This window comes from Nipponia nippon, unplaced genomic scaffold (assembly GCF_047370975.1).
Source record: "Nipponia nippon isolate SJK-2023a ecotype South Korea unplaced genomic scaffold, ASM4737097v1 scaffold_4, whole genome shotgun sequence".
Taxonomy (NCBI): domain Eukaryota; kingdom Metazoa; phylum Chordata; class Aves; order Pelecaniformes; family Threskiornithidae; genus Nipponia; species Nipponia nippon.
The window spans coordinates 56,273,687-56,299,053 of record NW_028262358.1 but is presented as its reverse complement, the minus strand read 5'-3'; the positions used below and the strand labels follow the sequence as shown (position 1 = coordinate 56,299,053).

General features: G+C 38.3%; 1 protein-coding gene across 15 annotated transcripts in view; it reads left to right on the top strand.

Moving 5' to 3' along the window:
• SYNE1 (spectrin repeat containing nuclear envelope protein 1) overlaps positions 1-25,367 on the top strand; it is a 320,818-nt gene that overhangs the window by 203,402 nt on the left and 92,049 nt on the right. For 13 of the 15 annotated variants that reach the window (XM_087773936.1, XM_087773951.1, XM_087773949.1 and 10 more), the window contains 11 exons: positions 1,961-2,143; positions 3,653-3,790; positions 5,150-5,335; positions 6,659-6,781; positions 8,644-8,826; positions 10,075-10,218; positions 13,664-13,858; positions 14,936-15,076; positions 20,508-20,696; positions 21,465-21,626; positions 22,921-23,115. In XM_087773936.1, the coding sequence (XP_087630062.1) occupies positions 1,961-2,143; positions 3,653-3,790; positions 5,150-5,335; positions 6,659-6,781; positions 8,644-8,826; positions 10,075-10,218; positions 13,664-13,858; positions 14,936-15,076; positions 20,508-20,696; positions 21,465-21,626; positions 22,921-23,115 (1,839 nt within the window). The remainder of the gene's footprint in view (positions 1-1,960; positions 2,144-3,652; positions 3,791-5,149; positions 5,336-6,658; positions 6,782-8,643; positions 8,827-10,074; positions 10,219-13,663; positions 13,859-14,935; positions 15,077-20,507; positions 20,697-21,464; positions 21,627-22,920; positions 23,116-25,367) is intronic. The other 2 variants (XM_087773943.1, XM_087773946.1) reach the window with 2 other exon arrangements.

The window sequence follows — 25,367 nt, the reverse complement described above, 5'->3', positions numbered from 1 at the left end:
TTGTGCTGTTCCATCTAAATAATAGGTATGACTGCAAGCTGGGAAAACCTAAGAGACTCCCAAGCTGCTCCTTGTCCCAGTCTGTACCAAAAAGACCATTCTTTACAGTACACCTTTACTTCTGATAAATAGAATTTTATTTAGCCACTAGTTCATCTTGTATCATTTGGTGCAAAATGAGGTAAAGTACTGCTGGTGCGGTTAAGGATAATGCAAAAGACTCTTGATTCTTTTTATAGGTTTTCTTAATCTTAGGTATGTACCACACTCAGAAAAACTCATCTGTGCTGAAGTGTAATGGCCAAGTTAGGATTATCATATGAGAGTAGGGGATTTTGGGGGCAGGGAGAGATGGGGAAGGGGTTGGTTGAGGGTGGGGGTTTTTTTTGGTTGGTTTGTTTTCTTAACTAGTCAAAGATAAACTTGACGAAGTTACTGTCTGAAAGTAAGCAAAGCATACCAAAAAGGACAAGATTTGGTATGTCTGGTATGTAAAAAATTACCTGTTTATTTTCATGAGTTGCTCTCAATATGCTCCAAAGTACCATTTGCTTTGCAGGAGGTGTCACTGAAGTATATCCCTTTAAAATTGGTGTATCTATCTCCTTGATCCCATTAATTAAGCAGAAAGCCAGTGAAATGTGCTTTTCCATGTTACACAGATGAAAAACTCTCTTACTGGAGATTTAGTAAAGTTCCCTTAACTGCATTTATGTCAGCACTCAGCTGATACTCCTGAGATTGGGTTGGCTTTGATTACAGCCGTAAATATTTTTATATTACATTGAAACTGATTGTGAAAAATAAAATAAAAATCTGTTTTAAATCCGTGTGACCCAAGTCAAGTGGATACTTCCCTCACTGTTAAACAGCATATAAATTCTAAAAATTGAAATATGTGTGCCTGAAAATGTCTGCCTGAAATATGTGTGTCTTTGTATTTAGATGAGTAGTTGAACATCTGTGTCTTTATGTCTACATGTAGACATTTATGTCGTAAGTCATGCTACTGTTCTTGGATTAATATTTGTTTATCATAATGGTTGATCATAACTTACACTCTAACATGACAGCCCTAACCTGAAAAGCTTCAAATACCTTCTTGAAGCACCTGTAGCTAGAGCCGTGTTCTGAATCAATTTTTGTCTGATGATTGCAATTTATATTTCTAAAAATAATTGTAAAGGGGTAGAGTGTTTAATGAGACTTATTTATATTACAAAAACAATGAATCATAACACCTTTGGTATAAAAACAAGATACAAAAAAAAAAAAACCACAATACCCCCTCTCCAAGAAACTGTAGCCCGTAAGTGTGTTATCAACCTATGAGAAACATTGAAAACCTTTTAGGTTTCCTTTTTAAACTTTTCAGAAACTTTGTAACTATGGCAAGAAAAATTGATTTTAAAATCTTTCTATTGAAACAGTCTAGCATGATCCAGACTGCTCCTGTGTCAAGATCAAGCTATGAAAATGCAAGTTTCAAATGCAAATGAAAGTTTTTATAATGCATTAATGAGTAATTACATATTTCTGAGTTTGTAAGGGTGTATTTTAAGACAGCAACAAAACGAAAGCCCTTTCCAGTAAATAAAAATCCTTGTCATGGCAATGTGGGCTGACTATTATTTTCAAAAACAAACACAGTAAGATGGCCAAGAACAGTTCATGTCACTCCGAAGTGACTCAGTCTTTTGCTATGGTAGGGAAAATGGTTATCCATTTCAGATGGGAAGTCAGAGAAGAAAGAGTAATGGCACACATTTAAGAGATCACCAGACATCCTGCTGTTCTGCCTTCCTGCTTAGACAAGCATTGTTGGCTTCCAGCCAGAATAAAAATGGAACAAACTATGGAGACTTTGGACAGAGTATAAAAGTTGCAAGTTGGACTAGAAATAATCAACCAGAAAGCTAACACTTCCTGGATCACTGATTTTTCTCGTTTTTCTGTCTAGATCCTCGGTGAAGAGTTGGACAGCTGCAATATAAAGCTGTTGGAATTAGATGCATCAGTCCAGGACTTTGCAGAGCAGAACGTACTGCTGGCTAAGCAGCTGGCTAACAGGATAGGGAAACTCACTGCATTGCACCAACAGACCATACAGCAGGCTGAGTACAGAGCAGTCAAGCTCAGTCAGGTATGATCTCAAATCCTTTCTGCTGTTTCCTTTGAGAAGCAGAAGGACCATGCAGACTTCTCATTTATTTTCCTGTAGTTATGCAAGAAGGGGCATTCCTTGGCACATCTGCCTATTATTAGTCAGGGCTTGCATCGCACCTCAAAGATAAGCACAGATGGGTCAGATCAGGAAGGTGGAATAATTCTGTGATGCTGCTTTAACATCCTCTTCCATGAATCATCTGCTGGTTGGTTCCTCTGGTCCCCTGAAAAGATTGTAGACCTTCCCACAAAGGGTAGCATGCTAGGAAATACTGTCTCGTTGTACTTTTCAGAGCCTCTGTCTTTCCACCGTTACCTATATTTACAGCACTACAAAAAAAAATGTTTTGCCCTAGTCACAGTCTATAGAGGGTGAATATAATTTGCAGGTTCAATAGAAAAACCTAGATACAATGGCCCTGATAATGCATAATGTTTATGCAACACTTCAGCATTCATAACGATGCTTCCCCTGCAGTTCAAAGTCCCTAAAACTCTTTCTTATGTATTCTTTTGCTAGTTGTTGTTATTCCAAAAAAGTCTAGCTAAAAGCAAAGAAATGGATTTTCTATGGTTCTGCCATCAACACCCTGATAAATTATGACTTCTATTTTCTGCATGCGTAAAGAAGCTTCTGTAAGGCTTGAAAAAGATAACTATTTCATTACATCCTTTTCAGTTTCCTCTGAAAAGCTGTTTTTGAAAAGAGAGAAAATTACTATCAAAGTAAGAGTTCAGTCAAAGGTACTTGGCGAAGGGGTTTAACTATTAGGATATTTTTATTCAGCACGAAGAAATCCACTTCCTATCATAAAAAATTATAGGTAAGGCAAACTGCATGCAAACACAGTTCTGTCACCTAGGATTTGATCCATCCTTCATACAGGACAAATGCATGAAAATCAGTGAAATTATTCTAACTAAGTGAGAAGAAAATTGGAACTACAGAGTACTTAGCTAAATAGAAATTGGATGAATCAGAAAGCAGAGCATTTGTCCTGTATTTTGAAATAAGTGGAACATTTCTCTTTTTGGAATTATGACAGGCTGAGTGGACAAAGCACATTTTAAATAAAGGTGATTTGGGGGATGACATGGAAAGAGACAAAGAAAAATAAGAAATGACATAAAAGAGGCTTGCAGTGAGACACAAATGGAGCAGGAAGGTATTTTGGAACTTAGGTGTGAGGCTGAATATGTGCAGGAAGCATACCCTGTAGGGTTACATTTGAGCATCAATGCACTCTCTCAGTGTGACCTACGTTCTTGTAGTGCCTTTTTTCCCCTGAAATAGGTATGCTTGCTACTGGAAGCAGACCCCTTTTAACTCCATAAATACAGAAGTAATTAATTATATTCAACAGTAAGGAAAAGTTGTTTAAATGATCCCCAAGTTAAGAACAGTAAGTGAAATAGATTTTATCATTCCCTAAGAACTGTACAGAACTACATCTTAGGCTTAAGTGGATTTTTCTTTTATATCCAGGCTGCTTCACACTTGGAAGAATACAATGAGATGTTGGAGTTCATATTGAAATGGATCGAGAAAGCAAATATCCTAGTGCATGGTAGTATAACATGGAATTCTTCCTCTCAGCTTCGTGATCAGTTTAAAGCCTACCAGGTGATTATATGAGCTATGAAATTTAAAGGGCAGTGTATAACAGAAGTTATTTTCTGAGCAGTGAAGTTTTATTTCCTACACTTTTTTGCCTCCTTTCCTAGAGGAAAAAAAGTCTTAAAATGCTAGGTTTCTTTGATTGTTCTCCCAAGTCTTAAACATTATTAATTTGTTTTGGACAATTGTTTTGAAGACTGAAATTAAGATATATTGTTGAATAAAACTATGTGATTCAAAGTTGATCTCCATGTTTACTCAAGTACATTGGCTTCATAGCAGCTTTTGATCAAACAGTGTGTCTATACATTGTGATTCTGTCACACTGAGTACCTCATTGCAGCTAATATTCCTCTAAAACTTTAGTTAACCAAACACAATTTTCAGGTTTGGTGGGTTGTTTTTTTTCTTTCTCCTTTACTCTAAATTAGAATAGCCTTTGTTCTCATCTGATGAGTTTCACACCAAATATTCTCAGACTGATACCCAACGGATGAGTTCTTCCAGTTGCTTTCTGAACATCTCACATCAGAGTGTTTTGCTGTCTCTGTGACAGTGCAATTTGGTCTGTGTGTGTCTGTGTGTGGAATGTGTAAGTGTGGGCTCAGTGGAGTAGTCTGATAAGGTTCAAGCTGTCCCAGTGTTACATGACCATGCGAAACAAATCAAAGCATCATAAGATCATCGTGTCTCACTAATGCCAAAATAAGACTGCATTAATTATGGTTTTTATATATACATTAGTTAAGTGTCAGCTGCAGTCACTTACATTGGGGCAACATAGTATGTCACACTTTCTTGTTCTGAATAGGAACCTCCAGGCAGCTTATCCTGAGGATAGCTGGGAGATACCCTTTCTGGTTTGGTTTTGCTATGGCTTTTTTCTCTGCTTCAAAAGTTGATGAGGATGTGGGTTTAACCAATGCCATCCCACAGAACACTTTAGTAGCTATTTTTAGGCAGCATTAATGACTACTGCCATGCTATAACACTGCAACCAAGTGGTTTCTGCTGCTTGCTATTAGATACATCAGGCTTCCAGAACAAATCCTATCCATAAATTGTGTATATTATATTTTTACAGGCAAGTGTGTATAGCAAAACACTAAAATGAGTGTGTTGGTAAGTACAGCTGCTGAAGCTTCACAACTTACTCTTTTGTTTCCCGGTCTCCATGAGCTGAAACATTTCAGCATACAGGCAGAAATAAGCATATTGCCTATGCCTTACAGGAAATCAGTGGAACTTAATCATACGCTTACAGATGTGTACAAATTGAGGAGTTTGCAGAACAGGAAGATACTTAAAGATATGTTTAATCTGAAGGTCAACTCTGGCATTCAATTTGTTCGTATCTCCATCTAGACTATGCTTGATGAGTCCGGGGAGATTCATGGTGATCTTGAGGCCATGAGTGAGAGGATTGAGTATCTGGCAAGTGTATACTGCACTGAAGGAATGTCACAGCAAGTGCTGGAACTGGGGCGGCGGACAGAGGAATTACAGCAAATTATCAAATTGCGGCTACCAAATCTCCAAGATGCTGCCAAGGTATATGAAAGCAGTTTTTCTAATGCTAGCTGACAGCTAGGGTGGTATGTGCATCATGTTTCTGAGAATATTAGCAGTGCAGATTATCTGTGGTCTATAAAGGGCATGATTGTGTTGTCTAAAGTTAGGTGTCTTGTGCCGTTTGAGATATTGCCTTCAGATGCTGTTCCAGACAGGACAAGATTCCTGCAGGTCCTGTCATATCTGCCCATTCTGGATGGATGTATTGGGGATCATGGAGTGTCTCAAATGGCCCTGAGCTTGGATCTGGTACTATTCATTAATTTCATTAATGAGTTGGATGGTGGTTTAGAGGTCATGGCTTTTGGGATGCTTAGACAACACCAAATGTACAAGGACTACCTGAAAAAAATTAGGCTGCTATTCAACAGGGACAGGGGCAAATTGTTACGTTTAGACAGGAAGAACCAGGCATGTGTATATCTGAATGAGGAACTGCTGGTTTGAGGCACCCTGTTGAAAGTTCTTAAGTTTAATAATGTGGATCATGGACAAATGAGTGAACAATGTCACATTGTTGTAAAAAATACAAACATCACGCAGAAAATAAAGTACATAATTGTAAGGTATGTGAAGTAGTCCTTTTGTTCTACCTGTTGGTCACTAGTGAGATTTCAGCAGTGTCCAGTTTTGCACTTCCAGAAAGATGTGGACCGACTGGAGAAAGAACAGAGGATAGTGATGATTGTGATAGGTGTATAAATTTATAGAAAAGATTCATGAAAAAGATTATCCTAACATATGATGTATTCAGAGAGAATAAAAATAATTTGTTCTTCATGTCTTGTTAATGGGATAGTAAGTAGAAGACTGAAATTGCAACAAAAGATAACTTTGTGTCAGACCATCAGAAAAAACTTTCTACAAAAGAAGAGTACTGAAACAGTGGAATCTGTTGTCTGTAGAGATAAGTGGGACTCCACTGCTAGTGGTCTTTAAGAACAGTCTGTAAAGACAAGACAGTTATGTCCTGCCTTATTACAGGAAGGTGACTAGAGGACATCTTGAGTTCCTTTCTAGGCCTTGAACTTTATGAAATTAGCTTTATAAAGTACATGCTGTATTTGAGATTGAGGAAGTAGTTAAAATAATAACTCTGACTTTGAGATCTCTTTTTCTAGGTTGTCATATGACTGGTATTTTTATCCAATATTTTAAACATTTGAAATTCTTTGTTAAAACTATGAATTAGTTTTGGCGCTGTATACAAGAGACGTAGCTACAAAATCCAGACATATATTTATAGTGAAATTTTTTCTTTTCTTTCTTATTTATCCCTGAATCAAATGTGTTGTGTTACAGGACATGAAGAAATTTGAAGTTGAGTTGAGAGCCCTGCAGGCTGCTCTGGAGCAAGCCCAAGCCACACTGACCCCTCCGGAGCTTGGGCATTTGAGCCTGAAAGAGCAACTTTCTCACAGACAGGTAAAAGGCCAGGACCTCCAAGTTAGCACTTGAGTAGTGTGAGCTTACGCAAAGAATAATGAATGTTGGTGAGACCGATTGTGGTGTTTCTTAGGTGGGTCATTGTTTCAGGGTCTATCACCAAATTACTGCCAAGGAAATAAGGGATGGAATGGGAAAAATCATGCCCTCAAAGGGAATGGTTGAAGTATAATCCTTTATGAGTCTGTTCTTAGCATGATGCAATTCTGAGAAATGTTCATCCAATCCAAGTTTAATCCATATTAATAATAATAATAATAATAAAGCTCAGTTTTTATCTAGTGATTTTCATCAACAAGTTCTTGAAGTACTTCAAAAGGAAGTCTAGATCGTTATCACCATTTTACAGATAGAGATGCAATGAGATAGTGCATTGCTAGCTCCCCCAATAATCAGCTGGAAAGCTAAGAGAAAATTCAGTTTCATGTGTAGAAAAAAATATGGATGACAGGCAAATTTGCAGAGCTTTCCCTTTTGATTAAAATAGGCAGTCTTTATTCTAGGGACTTGCAGCCAAATTTCAGAATGTGGCACTGAAGTGTGTAAGTGAAACATGTCACCCACTGTAAGAGTAAAGGAATATGGAGCTTACACTGTTGTTTATGTGTATTCTTTGTCCTGGCTCTAGCAGGTCTCACAGTATTACTTTCTTTTGTACAGAAAGGGGCTGTAGCCCCTGCCCACCTGTTTCACCAGACCAGAAAGGGGGTCTTGGAGAGTGCCTGGCTGGCATGCAGCCCCCAGGGTGCCTCTGGGTGCTGACTGCACAATAAAGGCACCCTTTGCCAGCAGTATGGGGCCTGCTAGAGAAGAGGCCTCACCAGTGATGTCCAAGAAATAAGTTATTATACCAAATCTCTGGTTAGATTATCCACCATATGTCATGAAGGCACAGAAATAAAGAGCAAACCACAGTCTTCTCATCGGTATGCACTTCAGACCCACTTAGCTATCTTTCTGCATATGGTATAGGAGAAGGGAGAGGACCAGTCCCTTTTTCCCTGTTTGCCACATACATTGTCTAGCTGATTTACATCTATTGAACTTAAAATCTTTTTCTAATGTGCTAACGCCCTTCTCATCAACTTTGCCTTTTTCTTTTTTTTTGTTTTTCTTTTTCTGTCTGTGAATACATTAAACTCCCCAATGAAGATAAAAAGAATGCTGATCCAATATATTCTCCAGTCATTGCACTTAGACCCTTCTCATGCATATGAACAGACAGCTTGAATGGACATTGTGAACAGAATAGAGACTATTAACAAAGGCATCCAGCAAATGATTATTCAAAGGAAAAGATTTCTGTATAGCTGTGTTTCTTTCTGTTTGATTGCCTTTTGAATTTTAAGCAACATTTTCAGCCATGGTTTGTATTTTCAAAGGAAGGCTGTGAATACAATGGGATTCATTCGCTGGTTTGAAAATGTGCTTCTGTGTCTCAGCAGGGAGTTCCACTCGGATTTTAACATTAAAATATGTGTATACATAAATGACTCCTATGCTGCTTTGATTTGTGGATTTTGTAAAGATTTTTTTTTTCAAATATGTTAACAGAAATATTTTTGTACTTAGACACTTAGAAATAGGTACTACTATGCTTTTTCATTAATTATTTTTATTTTTATTATATGGGCTTTTTGCTTAACTAATATTTAAAAGAATGCACATTTCAGAACAAGCAACTCCAGAGAAAGCATGTCCTGATTATATTCAATTTAGAAAACAGATAATCAAATTTGTTTGTTTTAGTGCTTGAACTCATCATTATTTTTCTTTTGCTGCATGAAATGCTCTGGGAGTTCTGCAAAACTGGCTTATTGTGGCACTGACTTTCTTCCTAGCATCTATTGTCTGAAATGGAGTCACTGAAGCCAAAAGTTCACGCAGTACAAGTCTGTCAGAGTGCCCTGAGGATTCCTGAAGAGGTGGTCACCGGCCTGCCAATGTGCCACAGTGCCCTCCGCCTCCAGGAGGAGGCCAGCCGCCTGCAGCACACTGCCATTCAGCAGTGCAACATCATGCAGGCAAGTGCAACTCCCTCCCATAAATTACTCTGAGTAACTTGAACAGTGCCAGACAAATTGTGATGAAAACAGAGAATTTTATATCTCTGTTCGTTCCTCTTTTCCGTGTAGTACCGTTAGGAAGTTCCCCACTGTTTTAGTAATTTCTGACTCTGTGTTTTGGGGGGTTTCAACATTCATGATCGTGTTGATTTACTCATCAGACTCTCATTTCTGTTCTCTCCTTGATATTTGTAATGCTGTTAGGATTAACTAGACGAATAGCTAATATACAATTGTATGCAGGTTAATTTTATAGTGTATATATAATTGGTTAATGAAATTAATATATCATTATAACATCAGCTGCTTATAATGATTGCATAAAAACTATTGAGTTAAATAACTATCTAGGATAAAAATAATTTTTTTCTCTTTATTTAAAATTTATATATATTTACTTTCTGATTTTGGAGTCATTCAGCATCTATTAAATTTGCATTTTCAAGTTTTGCCAAATACAAGAAAACTAGGTTTTCTTTGATTGTTTGAATTCATACCTAAACATGTAAAAGGTATTTCCAAAGAAGAAGAGAATAAGTTTTTCTTTCCTGCTCTCTAGTGATAGAAAAATACATAGTGAGCTAGGGTACAACTACAGAGCTTCAAGTTAGATAGCAGAAGAGACTTTCAATCTTTAAGGATACTTAATAATACTTAGGTACAAGGAAGGATACAATGTCACACAGAAGACTTTTAAAAACAGGTTAGACAAACTTCTGGTGAATCTATGATAGAAAGAACTGATATCACTGATACCACTCAATCTTCATAATCCTCTCCCAGTTGTATTTTCTGTAAAATCTCACTTTTTCATGTAGTCTTTCCACTTCATAAATTGAGGCTTGAAGTAAAAAAGTCGATGAAAATGCTTTATAGTAAAACCATGAGACTAGGCAATGCTATCTTTTGGTGGATATGTTTGGTGCAGATACTTGTTGGAAGCAGAAGTCCTAGCTCCTTATATTGGATATCTACAACATCATGTTATGTGAACTGGTTTTTGGAAATAGTTAAATAAATGAAACCGTGGAATTAATTACAGTTCACAATATTTCTGAATGGACTTCTTCCTGACTATATTCCTGCTTTGCTTATCCAGATGCACATGCCTAAGTTTGCTCCACTTCAGAAGGGAGATCAGGTATGCTTCAACTAAGCAAATACTTATTTTCATGTAGACACTTAATATTTTTTTTCCCTCTCTAGGAAGCAGTGGTTCAGTATGAGCAATATGAGCAAGAAATGAAACATTTACAGCAAATGATAGAGAGTGCCCATCGTGAGATCCAAGACAAGCCAATAGCAACCAGCAATATCCAGGAACTCCAGGTCCAGATTTCGCATCATGAGGTAGGAGAGGCAAAATGCAACAACATGAGCTCAATGGCAGTTCACTGAAAAAAAAAAAAATTTAATAAGCAACAGTCATAAAATAGTTGAGTAGCTTTTCAGACTTGCTCAAGGCTAGTTGAGCAGATAGGCTTAAAACCAGGTAGGAAACTCATGTTGTTGGTACAGTGTGGAGTATTTATTTGTTTATTCAGTTAGATGTGTCCTAATCTCCAGGCAACATTATGGCAAACGATAGCATTGCATAAGTAACGGACAGTTAACATAGGTACTTGACTGAGGAGTGTCCCAGAAGTCAATGTTGAGCAGTTAGTCAGATGATCACTGCTAGTTCAGTGATCCTTTTATATATACATGTACCTGTGTATATCTATCTATCTATCTCCTAAAGTACTTACTCATTTCCATCCCAGTAATGTTCTGTAGAAGAACATCAAGGGACTTGAATCACATGAAAGCCACAGTAGATTTGGAGGAAGACTGCAGTGTTCACTCCAGAGGCTTCTTTTAAAGTCATTGTTGGGAAGAGTTTTGTGGTGTGGCATTACAGGTCTTGCCCTCAAACTCATTGATCTTCAGGCCTCAGATGAGTCGGGATACTCTCTGTGCAGCCTTCTCGCTGTGCTGGCATGGGAGCTCCTGAGCCCCTTTCCCCTTCCTCTGTCTGTTGTGTATTTCTTGGGATGGAAAATGCACTGTTGAACTCTGTGTGTCACTTTCGGCACCAGATGGCACCATTTCTTTACCTTTGAATTAAAAGCTATCTGGTATTATGTAATACAATGTAATGTTATATGTGTTGCTCATTTTCTATCCAGTTGTCACAAAAGTTACTTAATATAAATGCAGAGCAGTTTGCTTAAGCAAATACTTCTGGTTTTTTAGTAATGAATTAAAAATGTTACTATTCTCTATTCAAATGTTCTGGAACAGCAAATGCAGGAGAGTGACTTCAGTGATACAGGGTGATAGAGAAAGGAATGATGCTGCAGGGAAGAAGGAATTAAAAATGAGGCAGCTTGGAGTTTCATCTGCATTTGAACAAGCTCAGTAGCTAGGAGTCCTTCTAAGCATCTGCAGGAAGAGAGCAGCTTTACTCTATTACACATGTTGGGCACAACCAGAGCGGACAGGTTTCATACTTGCAAGCTTTCCACGTTTAGGGGTAAAAAGTTTTGACAGGCTGATATATGCACATTTTTGGCTCATATTTTGTCTGCTAAATACCTCTGGAAAAGCATAGCATAAAGGGGATACACTGAACCCTGTATTATTATACTACCTCAAAAGGCAAGTCTGTCAAGATGCATGTTACGTGTGTTATTAAGAAAACATCAGTTACAGGATTCCCTGTTGAAGCCTGCATGAAGAAGAACTTAAAGGGGCATTTGTAGTAGGTATATTTAGAATTAAAATAAGGGGAGGAAAGTAGAAGGAAAGTACACCCTGATTCGTAGGAAGCTTGTATTACTATGCATGTATGTTACTAGTTACGCTCTGGAACTATGTTTACTGAATCCTGTTTCTTTAGACTTTCAGATAAGAATGTGGGCAAATATCTCCATACTTGTGAATTATTTTAATGGATAATACAGTACCTCATAGGACATTGCTTTTATAAGTTACTTTATTTTTTTCACAATCACATTTTTGCCTCCTTTTCCTTTTCTTTGTTTTCTGTCGAGGGAGGTATGTTAGGTACTCAGTGAATTGGACATTAATGCCACAAATGTTATTGCATCTCGATAATATTGATAGAGTTAAGTGAGTATATTGAATGACAATAATTTCCCACTGAGCCCCAGAGATGTCATTCACTGAGCATTAGTGAATGACTCGTACTTGCCAAACAGAGCAGATAACTATTCCAGCTGCTAGACATTAAAGTTATGGCTTGATTTGATTGTAGTTTGGCTTTCAGTTGATCTAGTTGATGTTTTATACTCAAGACATTGCTTAGTCTCCAAGGTAAGCCTTGGAGCTCCAAGAGAGCTCCTTTTGTTGCTAACGTGACAGACAGTGACTAGTTACCATCGAAACCCAGGCAGTAAAGTGTCATCCTCAGTCATTGAGAGGCTTCCATTTCTAACTCTGTATTGCTCACTATGACTGTTCTGCACTGTGATTTTGAGAAAATGGTTTCCTGAAAATGTTATACAACCAAAAAAAACCTTTAAATTTTACCAGCCTGAAGCAGTAATCTTATTTACTTTTTAAAATATATTGTAATTATTTGTTATTATGCCTACTAGATCTTGCAACTTCTGTTGCTATTTTTCCTTGACAACTTACGTTTGTTGAAGAAATAAAAGCAGATATAAAAATAAAGCAGAAACACATTTGAATGAATAATCACTGATTTAGCAGGCAAGCTTATACAAATGTTGTTTTCACTTCATAGATCAAAATTCTATTCTGTTACTGAGCCTCTAGGGAGACAGGAACAATAGCTTTGGCAGAAATGTGCAAATCTTTCACCATTTTTTAATTTTAAGTATATTAATTGAAATCTTTGAACCTGGACACTGAACTGGGCAGCAATACAGGGCAGGAGAGAAGACAAGTTAGTTTCTAAGGCTATTCATTTCCATCTTTCTTCTCTCACTAAACTTAAACTTATGGTGGTGTTTGGCCATGCAGATAGACCATTTCATAGCCATAAAACCCAGTATTTTAAAATATACTCTGCTTTAGGCCAGATTCCCCAGCTCTTTTTAAAGAAAGGTTAGTAGTGTGTGCAGCTCTGCTTTTAATTCTGAAGACTTACACAAAACCGAAACAAGATTAAAATATAGCTTATCCAAACACTGGCAGAAAGCGATCCAGTCTGCATTTAATCTTATGATGTGACTGATTGTTCATATCACATTTGATCTTGTTAAACCCTGTGTGTTATTGTTTGAACAATTCATTCTATCTGGCGAGAGCTGAATGGGGCATTTTTTACAGTTGCGGTTACCACATGACCTCATTTCCGTGGCGTGCACTATGTGGAGAAGCTTCATCTTCCTCAGATAAATGGAAATAGAACAGGGGAAAAAATAGGACAGGAAGAGGGAGAGATGTTCCCCTTTGCTGCAGTCTGAAGCTTATAGACTTCGTGTCAGGCTCAGGCTGGATGCAAACGTGAGGCGTTCCTCCCTTCCTTGTGCAGTTAGCATGCACACAGAGCCTTTCGCGGCACTTTTCCGGTTTCGCTTCAAAGCTCTCGGCTCTGCGGTTTAGCTGGGCAGCCAGACGCAGCCTGACTTGTTCCCTCCACTGTCAACATCCTGCGTGTCAGCTGGTGCGGCGGCTTATGCGGGGTTTCTGAGAGGCAGCGCTAGGATGTTATTGGCTGGGCTTGGAGGGGAGAGCTTGCCTTCGCCGCGGAAGCTGAAATGCTGCAGGTCCTGTGGCCTTTATTGGCTGCCTCTGCATTAGGGAAAAAAAAATGTTTCCTCAGGAGCTGGCTCAGAAGATCAAAGGATACCAGGAGCAAATTGCTTCTTTGAATTCGAAGTGCAAGATGCTGACAATGAAAGCGAAACATGCCACCATGCTGCTGACAGTGACAGAAGTGGAGGGGCTTTCAGAGGGAATGGAGGAACTGGATTCAGACCTGCTCCCAACACACCCTGCTCATCCCTCGGTGGTTATGGTAAGGAATGCATTGCTCTCAGTACTGTTTATCTGAGCTGCTTGCTTTTGCATCATTGCAACACTCCTGTGTAGCAAATTGCCGCAGCTCACATCTACATTTTGCTTTTGAAATAGCTGAAGTGTGGCAAACCAAACAAGCTGCAGCTTCCCCTTGCTGTATTTTGCTTTATATGGGTTTTCAAGACTTGTTGATAAAGGATGAAGTTACTTAACAGACAAAACCAGTGGAAGTTGTCTGTGATAAGATGCAAATACAGTGCTCTTTCGTAGCTGTCAGCATGCAAAAGCAAATGCTAAGAAACTACTGAATTGCAGGAATAAGATACAACCAGAATAAATATTATTTCACAACATGTTGCAGTGTATAGGTTTTACATGCCATATTTTTAAAGCTCTTGTCTTAAAATGTCAATGTGATAATTGACAGTATGCTGCTATATTCTCAGATGAGTGTGTTGGAAATGAAAGCTGGCTAAGTACTGCCATAGGCCTCATGTTCGAATTACGCTGCTTTTGTTTGTTTCTAATTGGGTCTCATTACAAACATACTGCTGATGCTATTGGGATTTTTGTCTGAGTGAAAATAGAATGCAGATTTCAGGATTTATCACTGTATGGGGGGAAGCAAGAAAAATATGTTGCTACTATATTCTGTATATTTTATGTTTTAAGTCTATTCCTTGTTGTTCTAACATTCTAACCAGGCCTGGATACTGAGGCCAATACTGCATTATTCTGTAGCTCTCCATAGTATTTCCATATGCAGCAGTGATTGTATTAGAAGACATTAGGCAAACCCTAATTTGTTATTACTGAGTTGCTTGCTGTACATTTTCTTTTAAATTCATTAAGGTACAGGAGAGCATGTTCATACTGAAGTATGACAAGTAAATGAGACTATTAATTGAACCAGATTTTTAAGCTGGTAAATGTAATAGTGTTAAGTATGCCTAAATAATGTCATGGTAATTCTGCCCACGTGTTGTTTTTCTTTTTTTGATCTCAATCTAAGTCAAACCTAAATTGAGGTAACTGTTTTTCTTCCTGTGCTCTGGGGTTGCTTTTCCTGTGGCAGATGACTGCTGGTCGCTGTCACACGCTGCTCTCCCCTGTCACTGAGGAGTCTGGGGAGGAGGGAACCAACAGTGAGATTTCTTCTCCACCTGCCTGTCGCTCTCCCTCACCTGTGGCTAATACAGATGCTTCTGTTAACCAGGTACCTCCCTCTTGGCATTCATTCAGCTTTTATCTCAGAGACAAGCATGGTTCCATTCCACAGGTGGTTTATTTAATCCTCTGAAATAATATTTACCTATAGCTCCAAGGATCTGAGGCTTAACCTCTGACCTAACTGAACCTTCAGGTTCTAGTCCAAAATGAATACAAATATTCTGAGCTTAAAACGTATACATTTGATGTTACAGCTATTCACTATTTTTAAAAACAAATTTTAAGTGACAATTACAAAGCCCTTCCACGGCACTACTGTTTTGTATTTACAACTTAATTTTTATTTTCACAGTAGTATTCAATGGAATCTTGCATCCTGAGAAAAAAACGCAATTTTGTACTGCCCATAATAAAACATTGCATTATGTCCATATACATCTATCTTACAGTACCACTGGTGTTTTAGCACTGAAGCCACAGTCTGCTGTCTTCCACTTCAAACCATTTCAAGTATTAACTTTCATGTATTTTTTCATGTATTGTTCATTTCATTCTTTCAGTGACAGTCTGTTTTAAGTGCTAATGAGGCAGATCAGTGAAACCGCTAAAGTTAGATTTTAAATCAAAACTGAGGACTCTGGCACTTCTAATAGGAACACGCGTACATCAGCATTGATTAAAATGTGAGCTTCAATGAACCAGCTCATTGAGCATCACACACATGAAGACACACATAAAATGTTATGCTTTAGAAGTTCAGAAATGAGCCCTAGAAGCAGTCACCATGTCACTGCATTCATCATGTTGTGGCTTTTATGGTCATTTGTTTGTTTTTTCATTTATGGCTGCTTCCAAAATTGACCACTGTAGACTTAAAGGATAGAATCATGTTGTGTTGCCTTGCTGGGTACAAACAGAGAAGCTTGAGCAAGTTGCCCACTAATTCCTTCCACTCATTTCAAAGATGCATGTGGTGCTATAAAAGTTGCTAAATATAAATGATTTGTTTTCATGAACTGACGTAAGAAAGAATACTAAGGTAAGATAGTAAGAATGGTGACAAAATCTTTGTAATAATAAAGTTATAAAGTTACCTTCATAATAAAAACGTTATATAATGGATGAGAAGGATTTTTCTAGTGCTTTGTCATTTCAGATAATCAGAAATTTCCCAGTAAAGTTTACTTACAGTAGAAAGGCAGCTATATATTTCAGCAGAAAAATCTTATGACAGGGTTAATCAGTGAAGGAGTAAAATGAGCAAGAGCAGCTTGCTTTCTAATAAACAAATTCAGTGTCAGTTAATTACATTTCTCTGAAAATGAAAAAAACAGATTAAGAGCTCCAATAACTCAAATAAGGAAAATCCAGTGAAGATACTGTTGCACCATGAGCTGATACCAAAATGCAAGTTTTAGAACCTGTGATTTACAGGGCAAAATTGAGCAAAACAATGACGTCCTTCATTTAGCAGATCTTTGAAAGAGATAAAAGCGCTGGAGTTATAATAATCTAAAAAACTGACAGATGAAGGTTTCTTCAGTGTGGTTAATGTTGAAATGAACTGCACGTACTAAACAACAAGCGGAAGAACATTCCAAAATGCAGTGGTTTACTTACAAAATGCTTAGGTTCACGCTCACATGAGATTAAAACTAAAGAAGCTATGAAACTGCCGGTGCTGATCATGTTGAATGCCCAGGGAGACTTCAGGAAAAAAGGTTGGTTAAAAAAAAAAAAATCTAGAGAATAGTGAATTAGAACCTTAAATGTAAGTTAAAAATATTTTGTAGTCAGTAAAAGACTCAGCAAAACTAATTTGGAAATGTTTTGTTTTAAAAAAGTAGCCAGTGTTGAGAGAAACAATTTCTCACAGGAAGATCATCTGCAAAGTACCAGAAAAAACATGTGAACAGGAAAGCAAAGAATTATATTAATCTAGTCTTTGGAAAAAAGTTTAACACTTGAACGAAGTGGGGTGTTTTGGGGAGGGAAGGTTGGGTGTTAAGACTGTTTTTAAATTCATCCCTAATAATCTGTGTACAGTCTTTCATCAGGGTTTCCTAGCATCTCTTAATGGTGAAATGTGGCTAGTCTGAACTGAGGCATCTATGCACTATTTTTACATTGCTATCAAGTAATGAAAATTTAAAACAAACGCCAAGTGCCTGTTAGTGGAAATATTGGTTCTATGTATTGAAATAGATTAAACCAAGACCATAAATACAAGAAAGTGACAGATCTAGCACTTCTGTAAGTTAACGGTTGCCCAGGTTGTTTGTTTTGTACTGAAGCTCCTCTAAAAACAATGGGGCAGGGAGGAACAACTACAAAAATGTTAACTTTTAAAAGTCTGAGGGATTTCACAATGTATAATATTTCAGCAATAGATAACAGTCCTTTAATGCAATTTATTTTGATATATAGCAAAATCAGGCACTTCATCTCTGCTGCAGTACTGACTGAGAATCCTCTGGGGCTAAAACTTCTCATGCTTACCTGGATATATAGTTGATTAAAATTTAGCACATTCTTTTAAAACTTATTTTCCAGGTGCATAATGCAGAGCAATTGAATTGAAAAAGCTGAAGTGTTGACACAAAGCCTTGGAGGTCATAGCTGATCCTGTGATTCAAGTCTTCAGCACTGGGTCACTGTTAAACGTCTCTCTATCCCCTTGTTCACAACCTGCTTAATCATTCTCTCTCCTTCCTTATGAAAACTCATCGAGGGCGCAACAGCCCTTATTAAATACCTTTTGAAATCTAAACACACCCTTTGCCCCTACATCCTAACAACAAAGCTTGAGTACTTTCCATTGGCTAATTTTTGTAAAAGAGGGCGTGAGACATTAGGGCCTTTATAGGGGGAACAAAATCTGTTACGTGTAAGAACATCTGGATTGACACTATCAGCATTAAAGCCCTACCAAAAAGAAACTGTCATGTTGTTTACTCCAAAAAGTAGTTGGAAAGATGGGGAAAGGGATTGCTTTCCCCTCTTTTAAAAGCAAGGACTTTAATCCGGAAATGATGATTAAGAAGTCTCAGAAGCACAGCTTTTCTCTTGGCCTTGAGAGAGGACTAGCTGAGGGCTGGAGAGTAGCTTCAGACAAGGCAAAATGAGAAGTTGCCTGCACTGGTGCAATTTTTCACTGTGACTTAGCAAAATCACTTGTGGTCAGAGTAAAAATTTCTGAAACTGCAGTACTGAATGGTGTGCTAAGCTGTTACCTATTCCTTGTCAGCTCTTGGACATTGTAAACACTTTCATCATTAAATTTTTCAAGTTTTCCAATTATTGCCTTTGCAGAAGTACCTCATCTGACACTTTTGGACAGTTTGATGTGCTGTCCATTCTTCAGTCTTCTGTTTCTCTGGAGAGACTGACTTTTTCAGGCATCCTCAGTAAAGATGTGTGATCAAGCTGTCTGTAAAATACATTCTTAGCTACTGCCTCCCTTTAAAAATATTGGTGGTGGTCTGTGAGTAGCACCTTAATTGTTAAAATGTCCGTACACCAAGCAGATAACCTAAGTCTCTTCATTCTTGGGGGAAGTACTGAAGAACCATATCTGTGCAGCTGCTGGGTGATGGGGTGTTTTCTGGGACAGGTGGGCATTCTGTGCTCCCTAGGTTTGGTTAGAAAGAGAGCCTAAGAGGTGACTGTGCCCGGGGAGTGACCTGGTTTCAATGCTCTTCCAGAGCTTGTTTGGTTTTGTTCACATATGGTATTAGATAACATATTGAAATGACATTGCGAAATAAAGATTCTGCTCCAAATTAGGATCCTAATTATACTCTGAGCTCTGGTACCTCAGAAGTAGCCTTGTTTAGTACCTAACTTTTATACACCTATGCAGAATTGGAGAATGGTTGAGGTTGGAAGGGACCTCTGGAGGTCACCTGGTCCAACCCCCTTCCCAAGTGGGGCCACCTACAGCCAGTTGTCCAGGACCATGTCCGGGTGGCTTTTGAATATCTCCAAAGATGGAGAAGTCAACGACCTCCCCGGGCAAGCTGTCCCAGTGCTCAGTCACCCTCACAGCAGAAAAGTCTTTCCTGATGTTCAGAGGGAACCTCCTGTGTTTCAGTTTGTGCCCATTGCCTCTGGTGCTGTCACTGGGCACTACTGGAAAGAGCCTGGCTCTGTTTTCTTTGCACCCTCCCTTCAGGTATTTATACACATTTATACTCTTACATTTTCAGGACAGCAAATGGTCTGTGGTCTGTTTGGTAGACACAGCTCTGTAAACTGTCAGGTGAAAAGCACTTAGTTTTCTCTCAGACACATGGCTCAACATGCTGAATTTTCCTCCCCATTGTACAGGGTCAGGAAAGAATTAATCTGAGAAATTTGCAATCATTGGAGGAGGATTTTCCAAGTACACTTTTCAGTAGATTTTGAGCAACTTTTTATGCAAATATTGTGATAACTCTTGAGAGCTGCCTGAAAGGAGGTTTGGTCCAACCTAACAGAAATCAGTGGAAAATCTCTTACTGATTTCACTGGAAGCAAAATTGTGCCTTAAAGTTTTCACCAGGGCCATTTACAAATTCAAAATGATTGAAGAAACTGGACAACAGCTGCTGTGTTGCATGGTCTGGAGCACAGTTTACTATGTGGGACTAAGTGAGAAGGAAGGTTGCAGCATTTTTCACCTTCCAAATAGATGTGGTGGTAACTGTCATACATGGTTTCAGTTTGAAATAATCCTTGTCATCAAGTCTGCTTTCCTGACTTAAATATAGATACTGTGCATGTTTCCTTAATTTTACGTTTTCTGTAGATCTTTTTAATTCTCACCTGCAATAGTTGAAGAAGTCCCCATATATTAAGTATAGAAGTTCTAGTGAGAAACATTTCCACCCTGAATTTTCAATGGTAATTTGAACACTTGCCCATTTTCCTCAGCACTTTTGGTCCCTTTTCCCACTATATTTTGTAAGTTAGTTGAGAGTACCTGTTTGTTTGAAGGCTTACTATAAGCTAGTGCTTCATACTCTTTCTTAGATCATTGACTAGTCCTTCAGCATATTCCTTTTTGGTTCTTCTGTTGCCTTCTCTGTGCTAGTGTTCATTAGGTTGATACTCTGTGCCACCTACAGCACCGTAATCCACTGTCTGTTGTGATGGGTTTTCCCCATGTGTAGTTGTGATGATGCTAGAACAGCACTCCCACTTGTAGCACTCCCCTCCCAGGCTTTCCATGTGTATCCACAGTTGCCTCCTGTGCCTCCTAGCTAATATGAACATGAAAAAAATGCATTCACAATCTTCATCATAGTGAAGCTCCAAACCATACTCAGTGTACTATTATTAAATATTTATTTACTGTGTTGCTCAGAGGTTTCCTGGTGGTTTTGGCTTTGTGGGTTTTCTTTTAATGGACATATGCAATGGGGCAGTATGTGGGGGGATATTCTTATGCAGTATCTTGCGTTTTGAAGGTGTAATAATGTGCTTTGTGCTTGTAGGACATTGCTTATTACCAAGCCTTATCTGCTGAACAGTTGGCCTTATCTGCTGAACAGTTGCAGACAGAAGCTGCTAAAATTCAACCCAGCACTTCAGCCATTCAGGAGTTTTATGAACCAGGCTTGGAATCAGCTGCTAGTGCCAAATTGGATGATTTGCAACGTTCTTGGGAAACGCTGAAAAATGTGGTAAGTCTTCATCTGGTGGGTTCAAAATAATCAGCTAGCTTGTGAGGATTAAAATGCAAAGAACTGGCTCAGCTAATATTGTTCTCTTGGTTTTCAGGTGGTAACAAGAATTTTTAGTTGTGATATATTACACTGGCTTTGTTCTTTGTTTGAAAGCCTGTGCAGGATGGACCTCCATTAAGAAAAATTAAAAATCATTAAGGTTGATAGTTGCCTTCAGAAATATTGGCTATTGTCAGACAATACTCCACAACCTAACAGGGAAATCCACTCTTGCTGGATGAGTTGGCAAAAAAGGCCCAAGAATCCAGTTTCTCCAAATACTGAGTCAACTTAACACACTTCTACATATTAGTGCAGCATAATCACTCAGTGATGTATGAAAATGGTCAAAGTTTTGTTCACATGCTATAAGTTTTAATTCTTTGCAGAGGCACGGTAGCTGTTATGGGGTATTAAGAGCTATGCGTCTAGTAAATTGTGCACATCCAAATGTTTGAGTGCATAATATCAAAAATAAGGCATGAGACTGTGCTTAGGTTTTCCCTGCTTATTAAGTCCATTTTTTTCAGTCACAGAACCTAGGATTTTACTGATGATGTTTAAACAGATAAATATTTTTGATATGGATATTTTGCTTTATAATTTATACTTTTCATAACTTGTAAGTTTTTGGGTTTAGTCTCATAAGTCTAGGGATGTATGAAGCAGAAGAAAGAGCAAATCCTGTGTCAGAGGTCAGAATTTATACCTTCCATTCCTCTTCAGATCAGTGAAAAGCAGCGCACCCTCTATGAAGCTCTTGAGCGTCAACAGAAATATCAGGACACGCTCCAGTCTATATCCACAAAAATGGAGACCACTGAGATCAAACTAAATGAGAGTCTGGAACCAGCCAAAAGCCCGGAGAGCCAGATGGCTGAACATCAGGTAAAAACTTACATGTGAAAAATAGAGGGAGAGCATGCATTATCTGTATATCTTTAGTTCCCTTTTTTTAGATAGTGGCATTCTTCATGACTGGATGCCTCAAAAACATGCTTTAGTTGTATGAACCTTCTCTGTTGACTGTATGTCTTGCTTTTCTGGACTTCCCACTGTTCTAAAGATGGTGTAATGGGTATTCTTTTTATAAGGAGCCCTTTAAAAAAGTAGAATAGATCATAAGAGTTTGTCCAGTTGAAATTTTCAGCAAAATCTTTTGTCAAAGATTGTGTTCAGTGACACCAACACATACTGTTCTTCAGCATCAGTGCTACTAGCATATATTGGACTATTTATAATGTCCCCAAATTTACTAAGAACATAACCAATACTGATGCATTGTAAATTGATCTAAATAAAATCTTTGCCTTGTTAAACAAAACTAACAAACCAAATCACACAAAAAATTCCCTCCCAAGGGAAATCTTGAGAAATGATGCTCTGAATAATAAGAAAATACTTTATCACGTAACCAGTCCAACATATGTTCAAGTTGTAGTCATCTAAGCCTTCTATCTGATAGCTTGAAACTATCTGGTGGGGCCAGTTCTCATTTCAGTAGGAACTCCATGACCTGAAAAGGATAACGTTTGGCTTTTGTAGCACTGTGTGATGTCTTGTGCATCCAATGTGTATATGCTATCAGACATGAAAGTAAAGTATCTGCTCTAAGGTATTGGTAATGCAGCACCCTTTTGTAGGTATCTTGGAAACTGATTTATAGGATAAGAATGATAATAGGAACTTCTTTTACATCATGGAGTTAATCTCTGCATGTTTACATATATTGCTGGATACTCTTTGTCCAGTTAGTAAGTTTCAGACTGGAAGCTAACTCATGCCCTTATTTCTCTCTCACAAACACACACTCATTTACTTGTTCATTATCTTCACTGTCTCTACTAGAATACCCTCCAGAAAATTTGTTGGAAGAATAAATCTGTATGTATAATATTTCCAAAATAATTTCTTCTTGTGATATGTTTGAAATTAAAGATAAGTAATTAAATCCGTATTTCAGTTATCAGATGCCTGCTCCTAGCTTAAGCATCTAAAAGCAGGACTCAGTCCTTCTGAATTCTGACTCTACCAAACCAGCAGTGATATATTGCGCTACTGTGTTCCTCATACTCCCTTGGGACAGTCATCTTGAATTTTATATTAAGGTTATGCCTCCTGAGATACTTTCTTCTCATTGATAAATGAAGCAAATACTTTCTCTGCTCTTATTTCTAAATAGGCTTTGATGGATGAGATTTTAATGTTACAAGAAGAAATCACTGAGCTTCAGACATCATTAGCCCAGGAGCTGGTTTCAGAACCACTGGATACAGAAGCTGCTGATCAGCTGGCATTGCAATCCACTCTCACAGTCTTGGCAGAGCGAATGGCCACAATTCGAATGAAGGCATCAGGAAAACGACAACTATTAGAGGTACAAGAAAAAACCTCTAAGAGTGGGTCTTTTGGATCACATTCCAGACTTTGGGAGCCACTTTTGGCAGACCTGTACTTTTAACAAAGTCCTTAGTCACCATTGAATGCTGATAATCAAAAAAGTCATTTTCAGTTCTACTCATTTCTCACAATTCCTTTCACTAATAAATTATTGTTCATTTTCAGTGAGCCCCTCATCTTAATGCTAGGTGATAAGTAACCAGAAGGAACTTGGAAACACAATGCAGGGGTCATATTTTATTTATATATATATATATATTTTATTTTTTTTTTTAATATCCACATTGATGTTTTCTCACTAGGTTCCCTTGGTATTCCTTGTCCTCCACGGAGGTAATGAAATGCAGGTATTAAAAATCATGTTATCTGCTGTAAACTTTTGAGGAGTCACCTGTCCCAACTGGGAGACAAGAGAAGGGGGAAAGCTTAAAACCAGAAATAATACCTCTTCCAAACCATTGCATTGTTGTCTGCGCTCATCTTCCCAGTGATTTGCATGCAAACTTTTGTCATGGAAGATGCACCCCTTTATTTCCTTGTCTACCAGCTTTACCAAAAATCCTTTAATAGTAAGGCGATTTTAAAAAAGTCCTTTACATATAGGAATGTTGCTGTGTATATTATACAGGTGAGACAATGCAGTCACGCTAAAGCTGGCTACGGTTTGGCTACTTTGAACACTGCGGGGCAGCTTTACTGCTGTACTGCTAAGAACTGCAGCAGTGAATTCATAAACACAGCAGCTGCTGCCTTCATCATTTCCAGCATCAATCGATTCTGAAAGACTGAGTGAGAATTGGTTCTGTGGATCTACCTGGGTTACAGAGGAGTCCCAGGCTGCGTCAGCTGCATTATTTCTGTGCAGTCACCTGAGACAGTGAACAGGTCCTAGAAAATATCTTTGTTATTCTTAAAAAATTGCACAAAGTTTTACTTCTCAGAAGAAAAATGTCTTTTACCTAAAAATAAGGAGCTGGAAGTACAATAAGGATCTTACTCTTTATAGCTTGCACCCCATACAGGATCTTACAAACTTCTTGATAGTACTTGGGAGGAGATGCTGACTAATAATTGCAAGATAAAGCATGAGTCAAATATACTACTCTTAACTATGGTTAGGATTCTGACAGTTACTTTGATACAATAGCACAGGTATCCGCAAATAATCCTGGCTAAGAAATATGTATGGTATACAGACAATATTCAATAATTTAACTTGTGCACTTTATAGCTCTGATTTCACAGATAAAATCTTCCAGAACACTGCAGGGATGTAAATGTAGAAATACAGATAGAACAGGTAATGAACACATTTTGCTGTTGAGGGTGTGGATTGGTAATATTGTTCTTTCTGTGGACCTAATTTAATAACTAGAGCATGAGAACTGTTCAGCTCTGGATTATTTGAGACACTTAAAAACTATCATTATTCTTTAAATTATTCTAATATGCAATTACTAATTTTCCCATTAAAAATAAGCATTCAGAAAAACTGTGCAAACTCTTCCCTGTGTGAGGGATTGATTTACCCTGCACATACAGATCTGAATTTCCTTGCAGAAGTGTGGTAGGTTGACCCAGGCCAGCAGCCAAACACCCACCCTCACACCCCTCTCGCATGGGATGGGGAAAAAATAGAAGGCAGGCAGAAAGACTCAGGATGGAGATAATGACAGCTTGATAGGGTAAGGAAAAGCTGTGCATGCAAGCAAAGTAAGGAACTTATTCACTACTTCCCCACCAGTAGGCAGATGTTTAGCCACTTTCCTGGAAAGCAGGGTCTCAGCATATGTAACAGTTGCTTGGGAAGGCAAATGCCATAACCACAAATGCTCCCTCCTTCCCCTGCTTTCCCTGAGCTTTTATTGCTGAGCATGATCTCATATGGTAGGGAATATCCCTTTGGTCAGTTCAGATCAGCTGTCCTGGCTATGTCCTCTCCCAACCTTTTGCCCACCCCCAGCCTACTGGCCTTTGTGAGGGATAGTTGGAAAGAAAGCCTTAATGCTGTGCAAGCACTATTCAGCAGTAGCCAAAACATTGCTGTGTTATCACCACAGTTTTAGCCACAGTTGCAAAGCATAGCACTGTACAGGCTGTGATGAAGTTAACTCCATCTCAGCTAGATCCAGTACAATCTTCTCCCCTTGTTCCATACCATTTGCAGCATGCTTAGGTTCGACATTATCTGATACATCTAAGTATCCTCTGACCACCCCATTCTATCCG